At 41.1% G+C, this 20,084-nt stretch overlaps 1 protein-coding gene across 1 annotated transcript; it reads right to left on the bottom strand.

Moving 5' to 3' along the window:
- Positions 1–4,884: 4,884 nt before the first annotated feature.
- Positions 4,885–18,851, bottom strand: RXYLT1 (ribitol xylosyltransferase 1). Its single transcript, XM_063133943.1, has 6 exons — positions 18,668–18,851; positions 14,620–14,781; positions 12,990–13,092; positions 9,656–9,961; positions 8,536–8,706; positions 4,885–6,693 (listed from the first exon to the last, which is right to left on the bottom strand). The coding sequence occupies exons 1-6, from the start codon at positions 18,810–18,812 to the stop codon at positions 6,273–6,275; spliced, it is 1,308 nt and encodes a 435-aa protein (XP_062990013.1). The 5' UTR covers positions 18,813–18,851; the 3' UTR covers positions 4,885–6,272.
- Positions 18,852–20,084: the final 1,233 nt, after the last annotated feature.

Consider the following 20,084-nt stretch of genomic DNA (forward strand, 5'->3'; position numbering starts at 1 on the left):
AGCTGTGCCACAGTGGTGAAGGGAATATGGGAAGAATGCAGTTGGGGAGGAAAAGGCAGCAGTGTAGTGGTAAATGTTGAAGTCCCCAGAGCTATGCTCCAAGAAAAGTAAAAAAAAAAGTGCTGGTAGCTGTGTTGATCCATATCAGTAAACCAGTTCAATCAGTTTTTGAGCTCCTCTAAAGAAACAATTTATAGCATGGTCATGATTGGCCACTCATGGAAGTTTTTGTGTCTATTATACAATGTCTTTAACAATGTCTTTAACATTTTCCGTGCTATCTCTTAGAAATCATGCATTTGAAAAACCCACAGATTATGTGATACTATCTGTAAAAAGTGGGATCTCTCTGTCAGTAGATGGTGCTGTGTTATCAAAATACAGTGGGGGCTTTCCAAAAAGAGAACAAATCACATGGTTGTGTGTAAAAGAGCACGTCACAGCGGTGGGATTACTGCAAGGAGGAAAGCCATGGTAAAGTGCTGGATTTTTCATGTGTGTAGAGAAGCTTTTCATCTCCACCAGGAACAGGTCTCTTATAAAGCTAACGGGACTTAGTTGGCAATTGAAGACCATGCCAACTCTCCAAAACTCTGCATTTCAGGGATAACTCTTAATTTATTGTTGCTAGGAAAATCCCCACCCACCCTGTCCACCCCCACCTACTGTGAGGATTGCAGGTAAGCTCAGAGGGAACAGGGAAGTCCTTCAAATCAAGAAGTCTTGGCAGTTCAACCGCGTGAACCTTGGCTCTAGTACAACCCTGGGGGAGGGATACACATATCCACTCTGCTCTTTGCAAAGCCCCATAACTACTCCCCCTCCCCCCTGGCCCGGCTGCTGCAATGAATGAACGTAAAACAGCAGAGGCAGCAGTATGCTGTGCCTTACATGAAATATGCCAGATGGCCCTCAGCCTAACCAGATGCAACTTAAACCACCACAACCACTTTGAGTGCCATTTTTTGGTAGAAAGGGTAGAAATCAATCAATCAATCAATCAATCAAATAAATAAATAAATAACCCCCCTCATTTACCCCTGACTCTCCTCCCTTTCCTCTGTCATTTCCCCTGTGTCAAATTTTAGACTGTAGCTCCCCAAGGCCTCTTGTTCTCTATCCTCTTGCACTCTGCAAAGCTTCATGCACATTGGCAGCATTGTATAAAGAATTGATAATGATGATGGAGATGATAGCAGCAGCCTTGGCATAGAGCAGATTGCAAATTAATATATACTGAAGCTCTTTTGGCTGCCAATGTAGTACCCTACCTTTTTCCTAAATTAAAACCTAACCAAGGTGACATCAGCCTGTTCCCATGGAAATCACAGTCCAGGAAACAGCAAGAGGTTTGTGGTAGAATTTGTATTTCTTTTTCAGCAAATGTCTGGAGAAAAGCTCATCTGGCAGCTCTCTCCCAGCTTCTGTATTACCTCTGGCCTTTGTAGTTGCTGGCCCCCACCATGGTTGAGAGCTGCCACCAAATTACACAAGGAAAGGGGAGAAGAGAGGATTTTAAATCTGCCTGGGGAACAGGAACTACAGGCCAGGGACCGGGAACATGAGTGGGTGGCTGCTCTTGAACTCATGTCCTGCTTGTGGGCTCCCCAGAGGCATCCAGTTGGATACTGTGGGAACAGAATGCTGGACTAGGTAGGGCTTTGGCCAGATCCAGCAGGGCTCTTTTAACGTTCTTACGATCACATAAAATATTTGCAAGGAACAACTGAAAGCACTGACCCAAATACAGCGAAGACAATTAACAAACAGGTGGGGTGGACAATCTGGTCATGTAGTTCACAGCAGTGAAAGAGAGTTTAATAATTAAAAAAGCACTAACTTTAAAGAACTTTCATGCATCCTCCTACAGCCTGAACTCTGACTGCACATGATCGGAATTTGTAGTCTGAGCCAGTGAAGGATATCCTGGAGAAATGCTACTCAAACTATAACTAAAGAGGAAGATCAGGAAATCTATAGATACCTGAAAGTTTGCATGAATACTAAGGGGACCGTGAAGAGTGCACCTTGGCTTTATTGGGCTTCGGCTATTGGGCGGTATAAAAATGTAATAAATAAATAGATTTTTGTTTTGTTTTTTAAATTTAATTAATTATATTTATATCCTGCCTTTCCCCCCTCTTGCAAGGAACCCAAGGCAACTTACATGATCCTCCTCCTCTCCATTTTATCCTCACAACAACCCTGCGAGGTGGGTTAGACTGAGAGTCAATGACTGGCCCAAAGTCATCCAAGTGAACTTCATGGGGATTAGAATCCAGATCTCCCTAGTCCCAGTGCAACACTCTAACCACTACATCACACTGTCTCTCCAGTATGCATTAAATACACGAATTGATTTTAATCAATTTAAATGTTTGTGTTTGAAGCTTCCAGCAGCATCTTCAGTCACTAGATGGCAGATTTTCCTAACCATTGCATAGCTTTCCAGATGATAAAGTTTGAAGCCAGGAGGGTGTGTTTTGAGGGACAGAGTCATATGGCTGCCTCCCCCCTGCTGCTGTGGAGAAGCACTTGCGCCCCCCCCCCCCCGGGGATGGAGTAGACAAGCCCCTCCCTCAGAGGGTTATAGGGATGCACCATGGCAGGGGCCAAACCTATGGGTGTCAAAGCCACTCAGGTGGGGCAAACACAATGTGTCCAATTTTGACAGCCATGTAACTTTGCTTGCAGGTTTTGCTGCATCAAATTAAGAGCTATTTCATGTTAAGCTGGGTAACACGAAACATTCATTAATTGATGATAAGGCCAAGCATTGCAAGCTGGACAAACTTGTATCCCAAACCAGGTAATTATGAACTTCGGCAACATCATCACTTATTTCCTGCCAGTAAAATATCCAGCCTTGAAACTGGTGGTAGTTAGGGAAGATCACCATAAAAGCTATAGTATCTTTTTCTGATCTTATCTGTCTTCAATCATTAATGCACAACAGTGTGAACCTTCGATTGTAGCGGAGTGACCAGGAACTAACCTGTCCCCTTTACACAGCTGCTTTTTGTACTATTGTTTTGCTGTCCTAAAAATTATTTTGAACCCTAAGTAAATGCTTCAAGCAACCCCCTTCCATTTGAATTGATTCTGACAGTGTATATCTCTGTTCTTATAAAGGAACTCTCCAGAAAGAACACCATGCCAGCCTCAGATAGTACTAATCTAAAGGCACAATCCTATGTGTGTTTAAACAGAAAAAAGTCCTATAACCCCCAGATCAGTCATGCTTGTTGGGGCATATTGAGAGTTGGAAGGACTTTTTTCTGTCTGAATACACATATGACTGTGCTCTAATTCTACTTATTAAACTTATCTTATTAGTTACAGATGTATTCCATTTCAGCTATGTGTGGTGGGGGTGGGTGGGAATTTTGTAAATGGCTATATACCTGGCACTGTCATTAAAAATATCTTAGACTGAAGTGTGATGGAAATTGCTTACAAGCTAGTACTCAGAACCCTAGAAGCTTGATTAGCAACTTAAGATTTTACATTAATAAATGTAATTAGCAGGGGAACAAACAAGCATGAATGACCTCAGGCACCAGAAGCTTCAACGGCTATGCCATGCTCATCAGCTGGGAAAGCATAAAATCATGTTATATTTAGAGCTGCCTCATGGAAATCATTCTACAAAGGTAAAAATAAAATAAAATAAAATGAATACATACAAAACCAACAGAAATGAACACATTCCCCTCCCCACTCCTGGTATGTGGTAGAAGAAAGTATAACACATAGAAATGTCTCTTTGAGCCAATCTGCTTCAGCAACTTGCTATGCAACAAACATTTACTTTCTTTATCAGTCATTGAGCTTTATTTATTTATAATATTCGTATACTTCTCCATATCTAAAACAGATTCCGGAGCGATGAACATTATAGGCACAATAGTAAAAAGATTAAAATATTAATTGATAAGATGGGGCTGTGTATACGCTAGTTTGGCAGCCTTTTAACAGCTGACAGGTTGGGCAGGAAAGGGGACCATATCTTCCCCTTAACGAAGTTATCCTTAAGTTTTAAAGTGTGGAATTTACCCTTTGGGTCCCTCTTTCATTTCACCCTCTGAATCTCTCCCAGGTAGCTTTAAGGGTGATCTAGAGTACATCCCCATTTTTGGGGTGTGTGTGTCCCCTTTTACTGTCCCCATTTTACACAAATATTGAGGTACAATTCAAAGATTCCAAACACAACGGTGGCATGATCAGAGCAGGGAGGGGGACCTGGGAGCAGACAAGATAGGTTTTGCTCCCAAGACCCCTGGGATATGTGCTGGAGCTGGCTGTAAGGCCAAGGGGGAAGGAGGGCGAGGGGGAGAACCACTCACAGTAAGTCCAATTGTCTGTCGGGCTGACCATGGGTTATTCCCAAGACAATCCACACTGTGTAGCTGATTTCTCGGGGTGGGTTGTTGTGTCATGTGAACTTACACTATATGTGATTTATAGCCTAACGGTATGCATATTTATTCAGATGTAAACTGCAGTGTGTTGAATTTAGTCCTACGTCAGTGTGAATAGGACAGCAGCTGAAGTTTGCTAATACTTTATTTTCATATTTTTTTTGTTCTTCTTTCCCTTTTGCTTCCCACATTTTTCATTTTGACTGCTACCACTTAAAGGCAAGACTAATCTTTTCTGTGTATGTGTTATGTCATGTCTAAGGGACAAACTAAATGTTTTTATTTACTTCAGTGTAAACATGCATGAGCCCAATTTGGACTGGGACTGTGGCATTCCAGGAAGGGTGGGTTTTTTTGTTTTGTTTTTTAAATTCTCCCCATTTTTGTCTTAAAATTCCATTCCTCTGAAGAGGTGGTGTGGAGGTGTTATAAAAAGAAAAAAGATTTATTGGAAGCAATTTGATGAACATTTAATTTGGTCCAAAGGATACAGTGAAATGTTCCTAAGGTCCATGAAATATAATACATGAAATATATAGCAATTAAATTATTTAGGTACATTGGAGGTTCACAGACTTGTATTTCAGAGTTTATGGCTGTGGGCTTGATCTGAGACCATCTCTTAAATATTTAGTTTTCAAGAACAATCAGCAAACACACAGTATTTGGAATTCAGCTGAATAAATTAAGGAACAAACATACAAACCCAACATCTTCAAAGGCAAGTTATCATAAGTGACTAACTTAGAAGTATGCTCTATTAAAATTAAAGCAACTTGTTTACACACTGACTCAGGACACATTTACTTGAAAATAGAGTAGCTATTTACCATATTTACCCCCAAAATATATTCTAGAGGGTTGGAGTACCCTCCAGAACAGGATTAAATGTGACAGAGGGTTGTAGGGGGAAGAGGGAATCAGTGAAAATCGCTCCCCCTTCCATTAATAGTGGCATCTGCTGGATCAAAAGTCATTCCACAACAAGAACAGCACACCTGGACTCCACCCAAACCTTCTGGGTTCCAGAAAGAACAGAGTTCCTTTACTGCTAAAAGAATACATAGAAACTTCCTGCTCAGCAGCAATTTACAGAACTTTATTGATTTTCTTTGTTGGGAAAAGATGAACACAGATAATTTTATCCTGCTCACTGAACCTATTTTATTCCATCCTCCAAAAAGCAAACTAAAACCTCAGTGTCCTCGTCTAATTACATTTCTATAAAGTACATTCTGAAATACATCCCTAGTCAGACAAACAATCATCTCCGTCATTCACCACATGCATCCAAATAACATTGACTAGAATCAAAGCAGACGTTTCAATATTTCCTTGGTGAAACTTGCTTTTCTCAAATGGGCTCTTAACTGAATTTTTGGCTATTGGTTTTTCTTATTAGTTTGGTTAGATCTGGAAAAAAGTTTGCTCCCCATCCAGTATCTAAACATTATTACATTTGAGAGATTAACAAAGAAGAAAACAAAAACATATGTAGAGGTAGTATTTCCCAGTGTAATCCTATGCATGTCTACTCAGAATTAAGTCCCACTGTGTTCAGTGGGGTTTACTCCTGGGCAAGTGTGTATACAACTGCAGCCTGAAAGAATCTTTCAAACTTGAGAGTGTGTGATGGCAATGATGGGGAGAGGAGTCAGAAGCTGCCACTCATGCAGCATCCTTACACTGGAGACGTTCTCAGATATGGACATAGTTGTGTTTAGAAAAAATAATAAACACGACAAGGTGCTCTGACTTCCAAGGAATCATATCTTTTTATGTACATGAAGTTGTACCGGAAAGCCACAAGAAATTACACTTTAATCTATTTGTGCATATAACGCGTAATGATTAACCTCCTCTATCCTTAGGTAAAAATGAATTTTCCAGTGTACTAATAAATTTTTGTTTCATTTGTGATTTGAAGTGCCGATACCATTCCATAAGCACTTTCCTCCTTTGAATCTTTTGTTGCAGGCTCATACTTTGCTCTTTTTCTAAAACAGCAGGAAGCTCTTTCCAGTTTTTAATAAAGATGAAGGGAGCTCCCATGGTCTTTAGTAATTGCAGTGGAGCATTGGAGTACACAGATGAATTTCCACAATTGCCTGGTGTCATTACATCTTCTACAACAGGAACAGAGCCAAATGAGCAAGCCTCATAAATTCTATAACATTCTGTATTTACTCCCAATGGGCATAAAGTGAGATCACTCTGCAGCAATGCATCCTGATAGTTTTGAAGGCTCTCATTAGTTTCTTGAGGCCACCACCTAGAAAAAGACAAAGGAGGCTGAAGTACACATTTTTTCTCTCACAGGCAAACAAAATGCACGGCAAAATGCAAAGTTCCACACTACATTTCCAATCTAATTATTCAGTGTAGCAACAGCAGTAGGAACATCTAAGGATTCAGAAGTGGACATTTTACATCATTGTAATGGATTCACCAGTCACTATTGCCTCTAAAAAAGAAAAATCTTATCCAAAGCTGCCTGTGCACCAGAATGACCCACTGCTAGCACTTACAAAAGCTCGATTCTGTAATGGAATGGGTCAGCAGAGCTAGCAGGAGGAAGCTCCACTGACCTGTCCCATTTCAGAAATGAGTGTTTTGGCTTGTTTATGGTGTTGTTTTAAGAAGCATTCAGTTCCCATTAAACTAGTGGTGTGTTCTGCTGGCACAACACAAAGAGGGCAGGTGCAGTGGCAGTACTAAATACTGCCTTATATGTCTGAGAAGACAATGTCATTATATTCTACCATCTTTGCCAGTCTTACCTTATCTGATGCCCTCCAGATGTGCTAGGCTATGACTCTTATCATCCCCAGCCAGCATGGATCTTAGTAGTAGTAATGGTAGTACTATTATAAGTGTATATTAGAAAAATGGAAATACAGATCTCCATCAGGAACTCTTTTTCTTTCTCAGGAACTGCATAAATTTATATTACATATTTATTAATGACATTTGTATACTGCAGAATATAATAAAATCTATCAGTGGTTCATAATAAATAAACATAAAATAATTAAGCTCAATCTATTGTGGTTTATCAAGTCATTATTCTTCTGCTACCTAATAATTATTTCAGGATTGCTTTTCTTATTTGCCTGAAAGTAAGTGATTTATACACATACACACACACACTCAAGATCATGGGTAATAAGGGAAAGAAGCCAAGTTATTTTCTGAAGAGAGAAAGTAAAGAGGCAGGAGAAATACCCTGTAGAGTTTTCTAACAGGGAATTATAAGCAACAACAATAAAAATCCTTTTCCCAAGGTCACCATCTCATCTCACCAAAGGGCTTATGAAACCTAACCAGAAAGACTACTCAAACTGACTCAGTTCACTTGAAAAAAATAAGAAATGATTGCTCAGCTGGAGTCTGGTCTTCTTCCTACAGTAACAAAGATAGTTACCATGGCATGTGGGAATATAAAATTAGACATGAGTGAAAAAGATCAGTATACATGTTTTGTAAAAAAAAATATTTCTCACTGCTTATTATGACATAGAGATCCATAAGAATCCAGGGCTTTTTATGTGCATAGGATTCCTTTGCCAAAACATGCTTTTCTACAAACTCCAACACTGGGGCTATCCCTAAGGTATGCGTACTAACCTGCCTCTGAAAATGATATTGATGATGGCACTTCTGTCCACATGTTGAAACTCCACATGTGAATCACACTGTATCCAGCATTTTTGAAAGGTGTCAATCAGTGCTTCTAGGCAAGGCTTTTATCCTGCAATCATCCACCTCAAACACAGAATTTTACATGGGGCCCAGACAACATAAGTCTTCCATATGTAACCCTTCTGTGTTTTCCCACTGCTTTTTTCATCTTTTTTTTTACCAGAAAAAAATATCCATCACAGAGAAAACAAAATAGTTGCACAATACATCTTTTGATTGCCTAGGAGACCTATATCTCAAAGCACCCAGAGTACTTCACTTTGAAAACATCATATAAACCATCTCATCCTCAACAATTTAGGCTATTCCACCCCTCACCCCCAATAGTATCATCACTGCAACAATTGCTGCTGCAATCAAGATAAATATTTTCAACTTTTAAAACTTCATTGTTACAAGCTATAGTTCTTACTCTTCTCTGGCTGAAATCCAGCAGGGCTTATCAAGTCTGCTTTGCTTCAGTACTTCCATTAGGGTCTCTCTCGTTGAATTCTTATAAACAGTTCCTAAGAAATTACAGTGGTACAACCTTGGTGTGTGGAGCATTGACCAGCTTGGTTCAACTACCGGAAAATTTCTGTAGCTGTAATTAAAAAAAATCTGCGTAAGTACATTTCATTATGCCTAGTCTGCAATTCTACACACACACATATGTGGTATAAGATTTACTTCTGAGTAGGCATGTACAGGATTGTACTGCTAGACACCCACATCCTTGTTTTCAAGAGCCCACCCTCTCCCACGCATTGCTGCCTTCGCTTTATTCAAAACATCCAACAGATTGAATAAACTGCAACATCCACTTTCTTGTCAGCATAGTCACCTAGATGAAATGACACAGGCTTTGATTTTCCGCAGGATGGGTTATTGTGTTGTCTGAATGCAGCCAGGATGGCTTTTTAACCATGCCGTATGGCTTGCTAACCACTCTGAACAAACCAACAACAAACCATGAGTTCTCAAGGTGGCTTGAGAATAAGCTACACGGCATGGTTAAAAAGCCACCCTTGTTGCGTTGAGACAATATGCTAACCCATGGTTCAAAGAACAACCCACAGTTCAAAACAACCCACACTCAACCTCTTGAGTGTGGGTTAGCATGTTATGAACTGCCCAGGGAGCTTCGGCTATTGAGCGGTATAAAAATGCAAATAATAACAATAACAATAATAATAATAATAATAATAATAATAAGTGAACAGCCCCTATAAATCTTCCAGTATAACTCTCACATGAAATGCCTCTCCTTCTTGTTTTACCATCTTACCCAAAACCTCCAGGATGCTTTATCAATCTTTAAAAGGAAAATGGAATGGAATGAGCTATAAAGACATGTGCTAGAAATGCATGCACACATCTATACCCTGAATATATGTGCTTTCGATTTCACTTCACAACATAGGAGCTATTGCAGCACGTGTCCCTCCTATGCGACTCCAGTAACAGTAAAAAACACACACCTAGGCTACAAGAGAAGACCCCCATGATTAAGCCCCCTTCCAAATATTTCCTTGATCACATTCAAAACTTACGTAGCTACTCCCAAAGGCCACTGGAAAATATTTTCTTCATTCACCAAGGGGGTGTCATAAATTACGAATAGAAGTTCCACAAACCCTCCATAGTTTTTTAAATAAGGATAAATCCATTCATTTCTGCACTGTTCACTTCCAAGCAACACAACAGCAACATGCTTCAGCTTGTGAGTTTGTACTAAAGTTTGTGCATAAAGCAGCCACTGAGTGGCGTAGGAGATCTTTCGGCCATTCAGCACTAAAACCACGTTGTCGGCTTCGACTGAGAAGTAGCCGGGGACTACAGCTGGACCTGTGATGAAGCTGTGAACAGTGAAGCACAAACATACAAAGTATTATTAAAAATATATAATATAATAAACCAGATGGGCGTCTTAAATAACTGCTGCCCCTGCTGTCTCTCTGATACTCAAAACGATTTTGCTCTATTCTTTTTCTGTGCAGCGCAAAAGCATTGTAGAATTTGTCCAACAGAAATGAAGACCAACATAAAGCTTTCATCCTACATAGTCTGTCAATGTCAACTCTTAATGGCTGACCCAAAATCTTGCTGTGTCAACAATATATACAGAAGGTGAGATGTTCTAACTGCTGTACAGGCATGCATCACATTAGTGCTGCAGGCTACTAAATGCTGATGCTAACATTTGTTGGTATAATGTCTCTTCTAATCACATACACACTTGATAAGAGGGCTCGATCCACCAAGCACTGCTACTGCAAAAGCTGCTTTTAGTGGAGCTTCCCCGGAACAGAACACTGAAATGGAGGATCAGCAGCAACAAGGTATGCTGAAATGCTCCCGGTTTGCATTTCAGAGCTGTTGTTTATCTTGTAACGTGCTTTAGTTGCTCAGAGTGGCTTGTTTCATTAAAGTTGAACTTGAGCTTGATTTAGAATGTCTACAAGAAAATATTAAAATTAATTAAAAATGTAGGATGGTGTCAGAATAATTTGATTTAATTCAACTTGCTTAGACTTATAACGTTTTTGTAAAGAGATTTTGCAGGAACTCTGTGTTGGACCAATTCATCTGGTAGGGTAAAGTGGTCATGTATGGACAGATTAAAACACTTCAGATGAGGCTTTTATTGTGCAATTGGCATGCCTCATCCATTGAACTTTATAGTGGCTCCAGAAGTCGTTGTCTTCTACACATAACCCTCCCCTGTTTGTTCACCACTTCTTCCATCTTTTTTCTTACTGCAGAAAACTCATTAAGAAGAAAAAAACAGAATAGCTGCACAAAGCCTTCCAATTGTTAATACTAAAACTTCTCTCTTCCTGGAAGATAGCGTTTGTCAAGGCTGACAATATTATTTACATATTCCTCCTGCTAGAATATAATAGCTCAGAGTCACACTGGCTGGGTATGGATGATCACCATGGCTTGTTTTCTCCTCCCTGTGGGCAGTGCATGTGCCCACTATTTTCGTAATTATTTTTGCTGTGGCGTGGGTTGTCCGAATCTGGTAAGGTGTGGAGCAAGGTTGGCTTCTGAATCACCCTGTAACCCTTGCAACACACCATGGGTTGCAGAGTTGTTTGGAAGCCATCCCCTGCCATATATCTTGCAAGCTTTGGACAACACAACAATCCGCATAATAGGTAACTAGGGAAATCGTGGCACATGCAAGGCGGGGGAAAGAAGTCATGGTGGCTCCTTTTCCCTGCTGATCATCCAAACCCAGCCACTGCCTTCCTTTCTATTTCCCATAGCTGCCGTGCAGTCCTTTCTTTGTGGCCTCAGCTCGAAGTCTAGCTAGAGCCCTCCAAATTCTTGTCTTACCTGTCATGTTTTTCCCTCATCAGCAACACTCTTGGTCCTTACATGGACTACAGCTTAACCATAAGTAAGCATTATCCCTTGCTTCTCTAGATCAGACTTCTCCAACCTGGTGCCCTCCAGAATTTCAGCTCCCATCAGTCCCAGTCAGCACGGCCAATAGTCAGGAATGCTGGGAGTTATGGTCCAAAACATCTGGAAGGCACCAGTCATTGTGAGTTTATTCAGCTCATAATACCACAAACTCAAGCCATTTATTCCTTAAAGCAATTATTTTAATCATTTGCCAGAATGTTCCAATTTAAAAACAACAACAACCAAATTTTGATAACTATTTGATAACTATTTGATAACTACATTCTCCTTGAAATATTCCAAATAATAATGTAAGACTCGTTGCTGTTGCCTTATGTGAGACAACTGCCATCATGTGATTAAGATCACAGTTTCTGAAGCGATGCTCTAATCTCTCTTCTTGATTCAGATTCCTGTGTACTCTAATAGTGCTTTTACACAAAGTTGTCTTCAACTGAATGGGAGGTCTGTACCTATGCCACTTGCACATGTGGAAACTGCTCCCTTCACTGATGTAAGAGTTTTGTATACATGTTAGAACTATATAAGGAAACCCTAAATTGGGATTTTCCTTCCTACCAACCATACACAGTTAATTTGTGATATTATAATGGTAAGTAAGAATCTTTAAGAACTCCTGTTATTTTCCTATAATTACAACAGTAAAAAGAACAATGGAGAGATATGCGACATTTATGAACCTCATAGTGATTTCATAGTTAAATAGGTCATGTTTGTAAAATAATGTAATATAATTTAGGAGGGTAGAATTTTCCTATTCAAACATATTCTTTTGTTTCTACTACTACCAATTCTTCTAAAAACATTTCTACTGTATACTGAAAAAGGAGTTTTAGCCAAAGCTGTTAGCAGTGGGAAAACAGTGTTTTCAGGTTGGGGGTGGAGAGGTAAAGTCTCAACAATCCCAATCAAGATTCAATAAAACAGAAACAATTTCAACAGGAACCCACTAAAAGCAATGAATTATAAAACTTTCTCAATCAGGAAAGCTGTCAGAGCATGTCTGAAAACAGGGAGGGAATGGCAAATCTCCACTGAGAGTGAATTCCATAGACACGTGGTTACCACTGAGAAGGCCTTCTCTGATTCCCATCAACTGGATCTTGATTATTTTTTCAAGACCAAAAATATTTTAGATTTAGGTGGCAATTCTATACTTACCTGGGAAAAAGTCCCATTGAAAGAATAGGGCTTACTACCTAGTAGACATGTATAAAATTGCACGCTTAAAAGTAACAAGTTATTTTAGATTTGCTTCCTCTTCTACTGCAGAAATTGTTTGTCAGTACTGAACAGAGCAAGCAAGAAGCAGACAAATCCCATCAGCCACATTTGGTATTGATTGAGTTAACAATCATTAACCAACACACAAAATTATATTAAATATGTTCACTAGCCTATGAAATACCACTATCTCTAAACTGAAAAGTGATACCATATGGTTGATACCTGAAATATGATTTTCCTGCTTTTATGCTTCCTTCTCTCCACTGAGCTGATACGTCTGCAGGTTCAAGCAGACCTTCAAAGATATGCTGCCATAGGTAAAGGCCTACAAAACACCATTTATAATGTAATGATTAGAGACATATATGAACTTCTACCGACTGCAACTAAAAAATCAGGAGAAAGACATGTGTGGAAAGACAGAACAGCCAAAGCAGGTTGATTCCAAGAAAGCAGCACAAACTAGCAAGGTTTGTGCTATCAATAGATCTGCAAAATAATGAGGGGGATTAAATTAAGAATATAAACCCTAGACGAAGAGTCTACAGAAATGCTGGTGCATGCAACAGGGCCCCTTACACCATCAAGGTGTGACATCCAGAAGGACAATGCAGCCCAAGATGAACATTGAATTGTCTATACTAGGGCCCACAATGTATTTGCCATCTCTAGCTCTATTCTCCTTCACACCTTGATGGTATAAGGCCCAACCATTTTGGACCAGTGGGCATATTAGGGAATTGGCGAAACTGCTGTGGGAACCACAAAATGGCTCTCATGGAGGATGTGGATAGTCACATAATGGCTGCCTGGGTAGTGAAAAGATAAGTAATTCACTCAAGAAACTGAGTACAAGCAGAGGAAGGGTCTGAACTTCAAAGCCAATCCAGGTAGCAACCCATTCTTCCTCTTCCTGCCTTCCCATCAGCTGATCAGTGGCAGGTTCAGGAACAGGACGGAAAACCTGGCACCCCAAAGTTTCAAGGTGTTTATTGAAAATAATATTTTGAAGTGGCAGGGAGTGTAGATCTTTATGGGCACCACTGAAACTCCCTGTAGGCGCCATGTTGGGAACCATGGTCTATCCTGCTTCACGAGGCCATGCTTGCACACTGTGTGTGGCTTCTGAGCACAGCTTTCCCAGCACTGAAAGAAGAGTGGCATGGCAACCTCTGCAAAGACATGGAGGCCTTCAAGGCATCTCTTAGTGCTGCAAAAGCTGAGGAGAGCTCCGCCTCCCCCATGGAATGTACAGAAGCCAACTCAACTGGCAGGTGCCAGAAAAGTATCCTCCACTACATCTGAAGGCAGCAGGTAGTTGACAGCAGGTGCAGCACAAGCTTTGTGGAACACACAGCTCTGTCTCCAACAGATGAGAACGATACAGAGGCTCAGAAAGAATGATTAATGAGTTGCCACGGCTGCTCTCCAGCGCCTGCCGCCTGAGTTGGTTACCTCACTTTGCCTAAGGAGGGTCAGCCCTGGCCACAATCTCAGTCACAAAAAAACCCTACAGTTTTTATCACAGTGTTTGTAACAGATACAGTTATTTTTTCAGTCATTCAGGTATCCAAGTTAATTTTTAAACAAGCTGGGAGGTAATGTTTTGTTCAATTTTACAAGAAAAAGAAGTAATGACAACACATTGATCCTAAACATTTCTACTCGAAAGGAATTCCAAAGGATATCAATGGGGCTTTCTTCCAGTTTAAGTTTAAGATCCTAAATATGTGTACAAGGAAATAAATCCACTGAACGCAGTAAGACAAAATAGAAATGTTTAGAATCAAGCTAAAAGATTAAGCAACAATATTTAGAAACAGAAGGCAGATTATTAATCACAAGTGCTTACCAATAGCAGCTTTCCCCCATATTTGTACCCTGAGATCTGTTTGTTCTTGTTGCAATTTCATATTTTTCAATAGCTGAAGGCTACTTGCAGACTTCTGCTGCAAATCATTTTTCTCATCAACTTCCCAAGGATTCCATTCTTCAGCTCTCAAAGCAGCATGTTCTAAGTATCAAACATACAGGCGACATGAACATCCAAGAGACAAACAATTACACCTGAAATTCCTAGAAACGATATGTTGTTACAAATCCATCCTGTACACATACTAAAACGGGAACATCAGAAGTGCAGAAAAGCTTTTTTTAAACCACGGAAATATGTACCTTAGAAAGGACCAAAGCTCACTAGAAGAGCACATGCTTTGTATGAAAAAGATCTCGCTTCAATCCCTGACATCTACAGGTAGGGCTTGGAAAGACTCCTGTCTGAAATCTGGAGAGCCTCTGCCAGCCAGTGTAGTCAACACTGAGCTACATGGATTCCAATGGTCTGACTCTTTATCAAGGAATCAGTCGTAACTCTGTCCAGTGAATGTTTCCTTCACTGTTGCCCCTCTTCTTCTCCCCATCCCCTCTGTCTGTCCATCTTCCCTATCCTCAGTTCTCACCATGTGTGCAATTGGGCTAGTTCAGATAGATGCTTTTGGATAGACTAAAGGTGTGCATTTGTTATGACACTACTGTTCATAATTGCCTAGCTTGAAATATACATGTAATTAGCTCACAATGCTCAGTTGGTTTACGAATTGCACACCACTATCCCAGTTTTCCTATAGCGGGGGTGTGCTGAACCTCAGGACCTGGGGCCAAAGGTGGCCCTTCGGGGGTCTCAAGAGTTCTCCAGGTCACATCCCCTTTCCCCAATGACAGATCTCTTATTAGTTTGCCAATTTTTGTGACATTTGTTCCCCATTCTAAAAGGCTGGAATGCCTCACCTAAGGCTGTAAGAGTGTTTAAGCTAAATCATACTGGTATTTTGGGCAAAGCCCTTTTGTCTTTGCCCTTGCTCATTAGCAAATGTGGCCCCCTAGAACATCTCTGAAATGGAATTAGGCCATTTGGCTGAAAGAGGTTCTGCACTCTTATCCTATAGCTTAGAATGGTTGTTGAGCTACCTGCTGCACATGTGCAGTCTGTGTTCAGCACATCAGGCACTAGACATCAGCGGCTTCATTAGGCACATACATGCAAGTCATTCACTGTTAACAGCTTACTCTAGTTAGAACTCATGAGGAGTATGAAACGGGCCCTGCTTTACCCACACCAGAGGTTCTCAAACTGTGGTCCCTAAACTCTATTCAAATGATCCACAGAATAGCAAAAATATATATGTATGTAGCCCTGCACCTGGGTTCCCCCCCCCCCCAACAATACAGACCAAAGGTTACTTTGAACATGGCCAGAGTATTGAATAGGCTAACAATCCCTAGCCTAGGTCCTGTATTGTTCATAATTCGGCACGAGTGCAATCTAATTTTCCCCTAGAAGGGCAACGGTTAAAGGGGCCCTTCTCAGCAGTCAGTCACAAGGCCTCTAATTTTTATAACACATTGTTGGTTTTAACAATGTCAGTGCTGAAGAAAAAGTTATAAAATAGTAAATGGTGTGCTTTATTCTTAGAAATAAACAAAGTGTATCAAGTGATCTACTGAGACTCACAGCAACTTTCAGACGGTCCCTGAAAAGTAGTGAGCACACATCTAAGGATCTCTTGCTGGATGACCTCCAACAAGCATTCCATCCACTGGACAGACCATTCAACCAAGCAATTACTGTCCTGCTGTGTGTTACATTCCTCCTCCCTTTCATCTTAATTGCAGGGAGCAATTCTTCCAAGCCTTGGTGCTGCTGGAGGATTGCTTCTAGTGTCTTTTTCTATCCTCTTTCTCAAGAGCATGTTGCATTTTTGTTTCAGCTATGTAATTTCAGGTAATCAGTACATAGTAGCAGTGCAAATAATAGCAGAGACAAGTTAGGTCACAGCCAGCTTTCTTACCTAGCCCTAATTCCTCTTGTTCCTGGGAGACGTAGAAAGAGATTCTCCCAAGCGGCTACTTACATTATTATGTGTAATATAATAAATTATCTCGTTCATTGGATGCCTTCCTGGCTGCCTTAAGGAGCATGCAAACTGTCTGCCTTAAAAGAGCCAGACTATGCAAAAACAATCCACAAAAGAGAAACAGCGTGTTGACTGGGGCTACCAAAAAGCCCCAAACTTCAGTTTTATCAGAGCTTTTTTTAAAAGTTACTTTTATTCTGCTTTTTATACTTTTTATTCTGCTGTTTACTGCTCCGAAATACAAATATTGTAAATAAATAACTAAAAAATAAATACAGCCAAAACTGGAGTCTCCAACCTAGCTCAAATAAAAGGGGAAAAAAATCTGTAAGACACTCTTATTACAGTGCTTTTCTACCATTCCCCATACATTTCCTTCCTTCATCAATTCAACTAAGCACATCTACACAGCGAAAAAGTTTTCTGTGCAGATATCATTGCTGGATCAGGAACTATTAACCTAAATAGGATGCACAAATCATGGACAATGTCTATTTGTAATGTTTTGCTTTCAATAGGGCACATATCCAATGGAAAGCAATACGTCGCTCATAGACCACACCTGTGCTCAGATGCACATTTAGATACATAATTGATTGCTTATGGCTCTATTTTAGGAGTACATTTTTTGAAGTAAGATTTCTCTGCAAATCTCTGGTATCCCTCCACCTGTAGCTCCTCCACCTCAGCCCACCCTATCCCTCATCTGACTCTCAGAGTGTCTGGGTGCTAAACATCCACTTTATACAAAAAGAGATTGATAGTAGTGTGGAAAGAACATAAATTATGGGCTTGGACCCAGAAAAAGAAAGAGGTTTACATTGATTAAAAAGCTTATTCAACTCATAAATCAGTACCAATCCAAGCAATACAAAATAATTACCACTAGGTCCTATGGCAGATGGACATGTACCAGTTTATGCAAATAGCTTATAACTCCCCCCCCCCAATTTTGGGGTAAAGCCAGCAGATATAAAGAATATTGATTGGCTTCAGCAGCTGCTGGCTTCAACCCAAAACTGAAACATTCTTGGTATAAAGCCCAATACATAATCTATAGCATAATCACTTGATAACATCTGTTTCAACCACCAAGCTGTTAAATATTGGTGTGTAATAGTTTTAAAATTGTTTAATGAAAAATAAGGCATGGTGTCAACTTAACCTGACATACGGCCACATTTATGTACGGACTTATTTTCCTGTATCTCTTCACACATTTCTAACTTAATCAGTACCAGAAGAATCTACTATAATATACAATGTATATTACATTCATCTGTTATGATTATGCTAGAAAATGATAAAGAGATATAGTAAAATAAATCCATGCACAAGGATATTAGGATAGCCTTTGTATGGTAAGAATTCTTTATTAAAGAACAAAGCAGTTCAGAGTGGCTTCGAGGCTGGCACTTGTTGCTGCAACATTGTGGAAGCTAACTAGGCATGGATCTGGCTAACCCCTGATTTTTTTTAAGTATACGTTTTAAAAAAGTGGTGTTATATTTTCCAAAATATTGTGTAATGCAGATTCCCAATGATAGGACTGGAGAAAACCAGTATCCAAGCAGCTAACAGAGCACTGCTCCTATGCATATCTACTGAAAAGTAAGTCCCACAAGTTCAATGAGCCTACTCCGAGATAAATTTGAATACAGTAGCAGCCAAAGTTTAAGTGTGGAAGAGCCAGGGTTCTTTTTATGCCTCCATGGCTGATGGGCAAAACGGGCGATGAAGCAGAGAAAGGCTTGCACCGAGGAGGTCTGTATTTCCCAACGCCAGCGCGCTTCACCGAAGGCTTTTATCGCCTGCATCAGTGCAAAAGTCGGAGCAGCAAGAGGTAACCATCCCGAGCCCGCGTAACGAAGCGGTCTGGGCTACCCGGTTGTGCATGATGAGGCGTGGCGAGAGGCGGAGAGAAAGGCCAGGTGGGGCGGAGGGAGGGATCCAGGGAAGGAGGTGGACACGGCGCAGTTCCATTACCTCCTCGCCCGTGTTTCTCCCTCTGGCCCGCCCGTGAGGCGGCAGGGCGACGGGGCTTCAGGAAGACGTTGTAAGCCGCGTAGAGGGAGAAGAGCAAGTAGGCGACCAGCAGCGCGGAGCAGAGCCGCTTCCGCGTCAGCCGCATCCTTCAGGGCCCAGCGGGAGCCGCCATCTTGCTTGGGCGAAGAAGGGCCGCGCCGAGTGACGCGCTTAGGCGGCGTCCGCCTTCGCCTGACTGCAAAAGAGGAGGCGGCGAGGGGAGAGCGGGTTCTGCGGGAGAAGGAATAAAGTTTCGGGGCGCGGGGGCAGAGCCAGGGTTTACAGGGACTGTTTATTCCCGGCTTGAATTGGAGCATAGAAAGCTGCGGGGTCTATGTAGCCCAGTATTGTCGACAATGACTGGCAGTGGCACTCCAGGGTTTCAGGCAGGATTCCTTCTTATCTTGAGATGGAGATGCCAGGAAACCAACCCCGGGCCCATCTATCTGCAAAGCCCACGCTCTACCAACTGAGCTACAGCCCCACCTAATACCATGAACCACAAACCATTTCCATCTTAGGAAGCGGCCTTACACTGTGTCAGAGCATCAGTCCACCTCCCCCAGTATTGTCGACACTCACTGGCAGCAGCTCCACAGGGTTTCAGGCAGGAGGTTTTCCAGCACTGTTGAACCTGGGATTTTCTGCATGTGAAGAATGTGCTCTTAATACTGAAGAGTGGCTTCTCTTTGCCACTGTCTATCTTGCTCCACCCTGAGGCCCCAAGCTTAGCCAGGCTCTTCTTGATGAGTCAGGTGACATTCCTTTCTCCCAGAAGGCTCCATCATTTTATTACCTGCAGATTCAGCACTTCTGACCAGTGTCAAATTAGTTATCGTTTTAGAATCTGTAACCTGCAACCCCCCCAATTAATAAAATATGCTAGTCTACTAGAAAAGCAACAACAGGCAGGATCTACACTACTGCTTTAAAACAGTTTATAACAGTAGTGACAACTGTTGGGGCCCAGGACACACTCCATATACAGTTTTCAAACTGTTCTTATCAAAGTTGTCATATCCTGCTTGGTGTAGATCTGGCCAAAGACTTCAGTCCAAGCTTAATGGTATGAACTCCCATACATTAGAATAGCCTTCTCCAATTTGGTGCCCTCCAGATGACTTGGACTATACATATCATCTCCAGCCAACATGGTCATTGGCCATGCTTTCTGGGCATGATGGGAGTTGTAGTCCAACTCATCTAGAAGGTGCCATGTTGTGGAAGTCTGGGTTAGAACTTGATGTGTCAGATGTGCTGTAATAAGATGTTGTATTTAGTGGTAGGGTCATTAATGAATGGTAACTGGATGGGTTCCCCCCCCCCACTGTTACGGATGAAGTAGATAGCTAATTTGCCAGTTCATACATGCAAAACT

Source organism: Elgaria multicarinata, chromosome 9 (assembly GCF_023053635.1).
Source record: "Elgaria multicarinata webbii isolate HBS135686 ecotype San Diego chromosome 9, rElgMul1.1.pri, whole genome shotgun sequence".
NCBI lineage: Eukaryota > Metazoa > Chordata > Lepidosauria > Squamata > Anguidae > Elgaria > Elgaria multicarinata.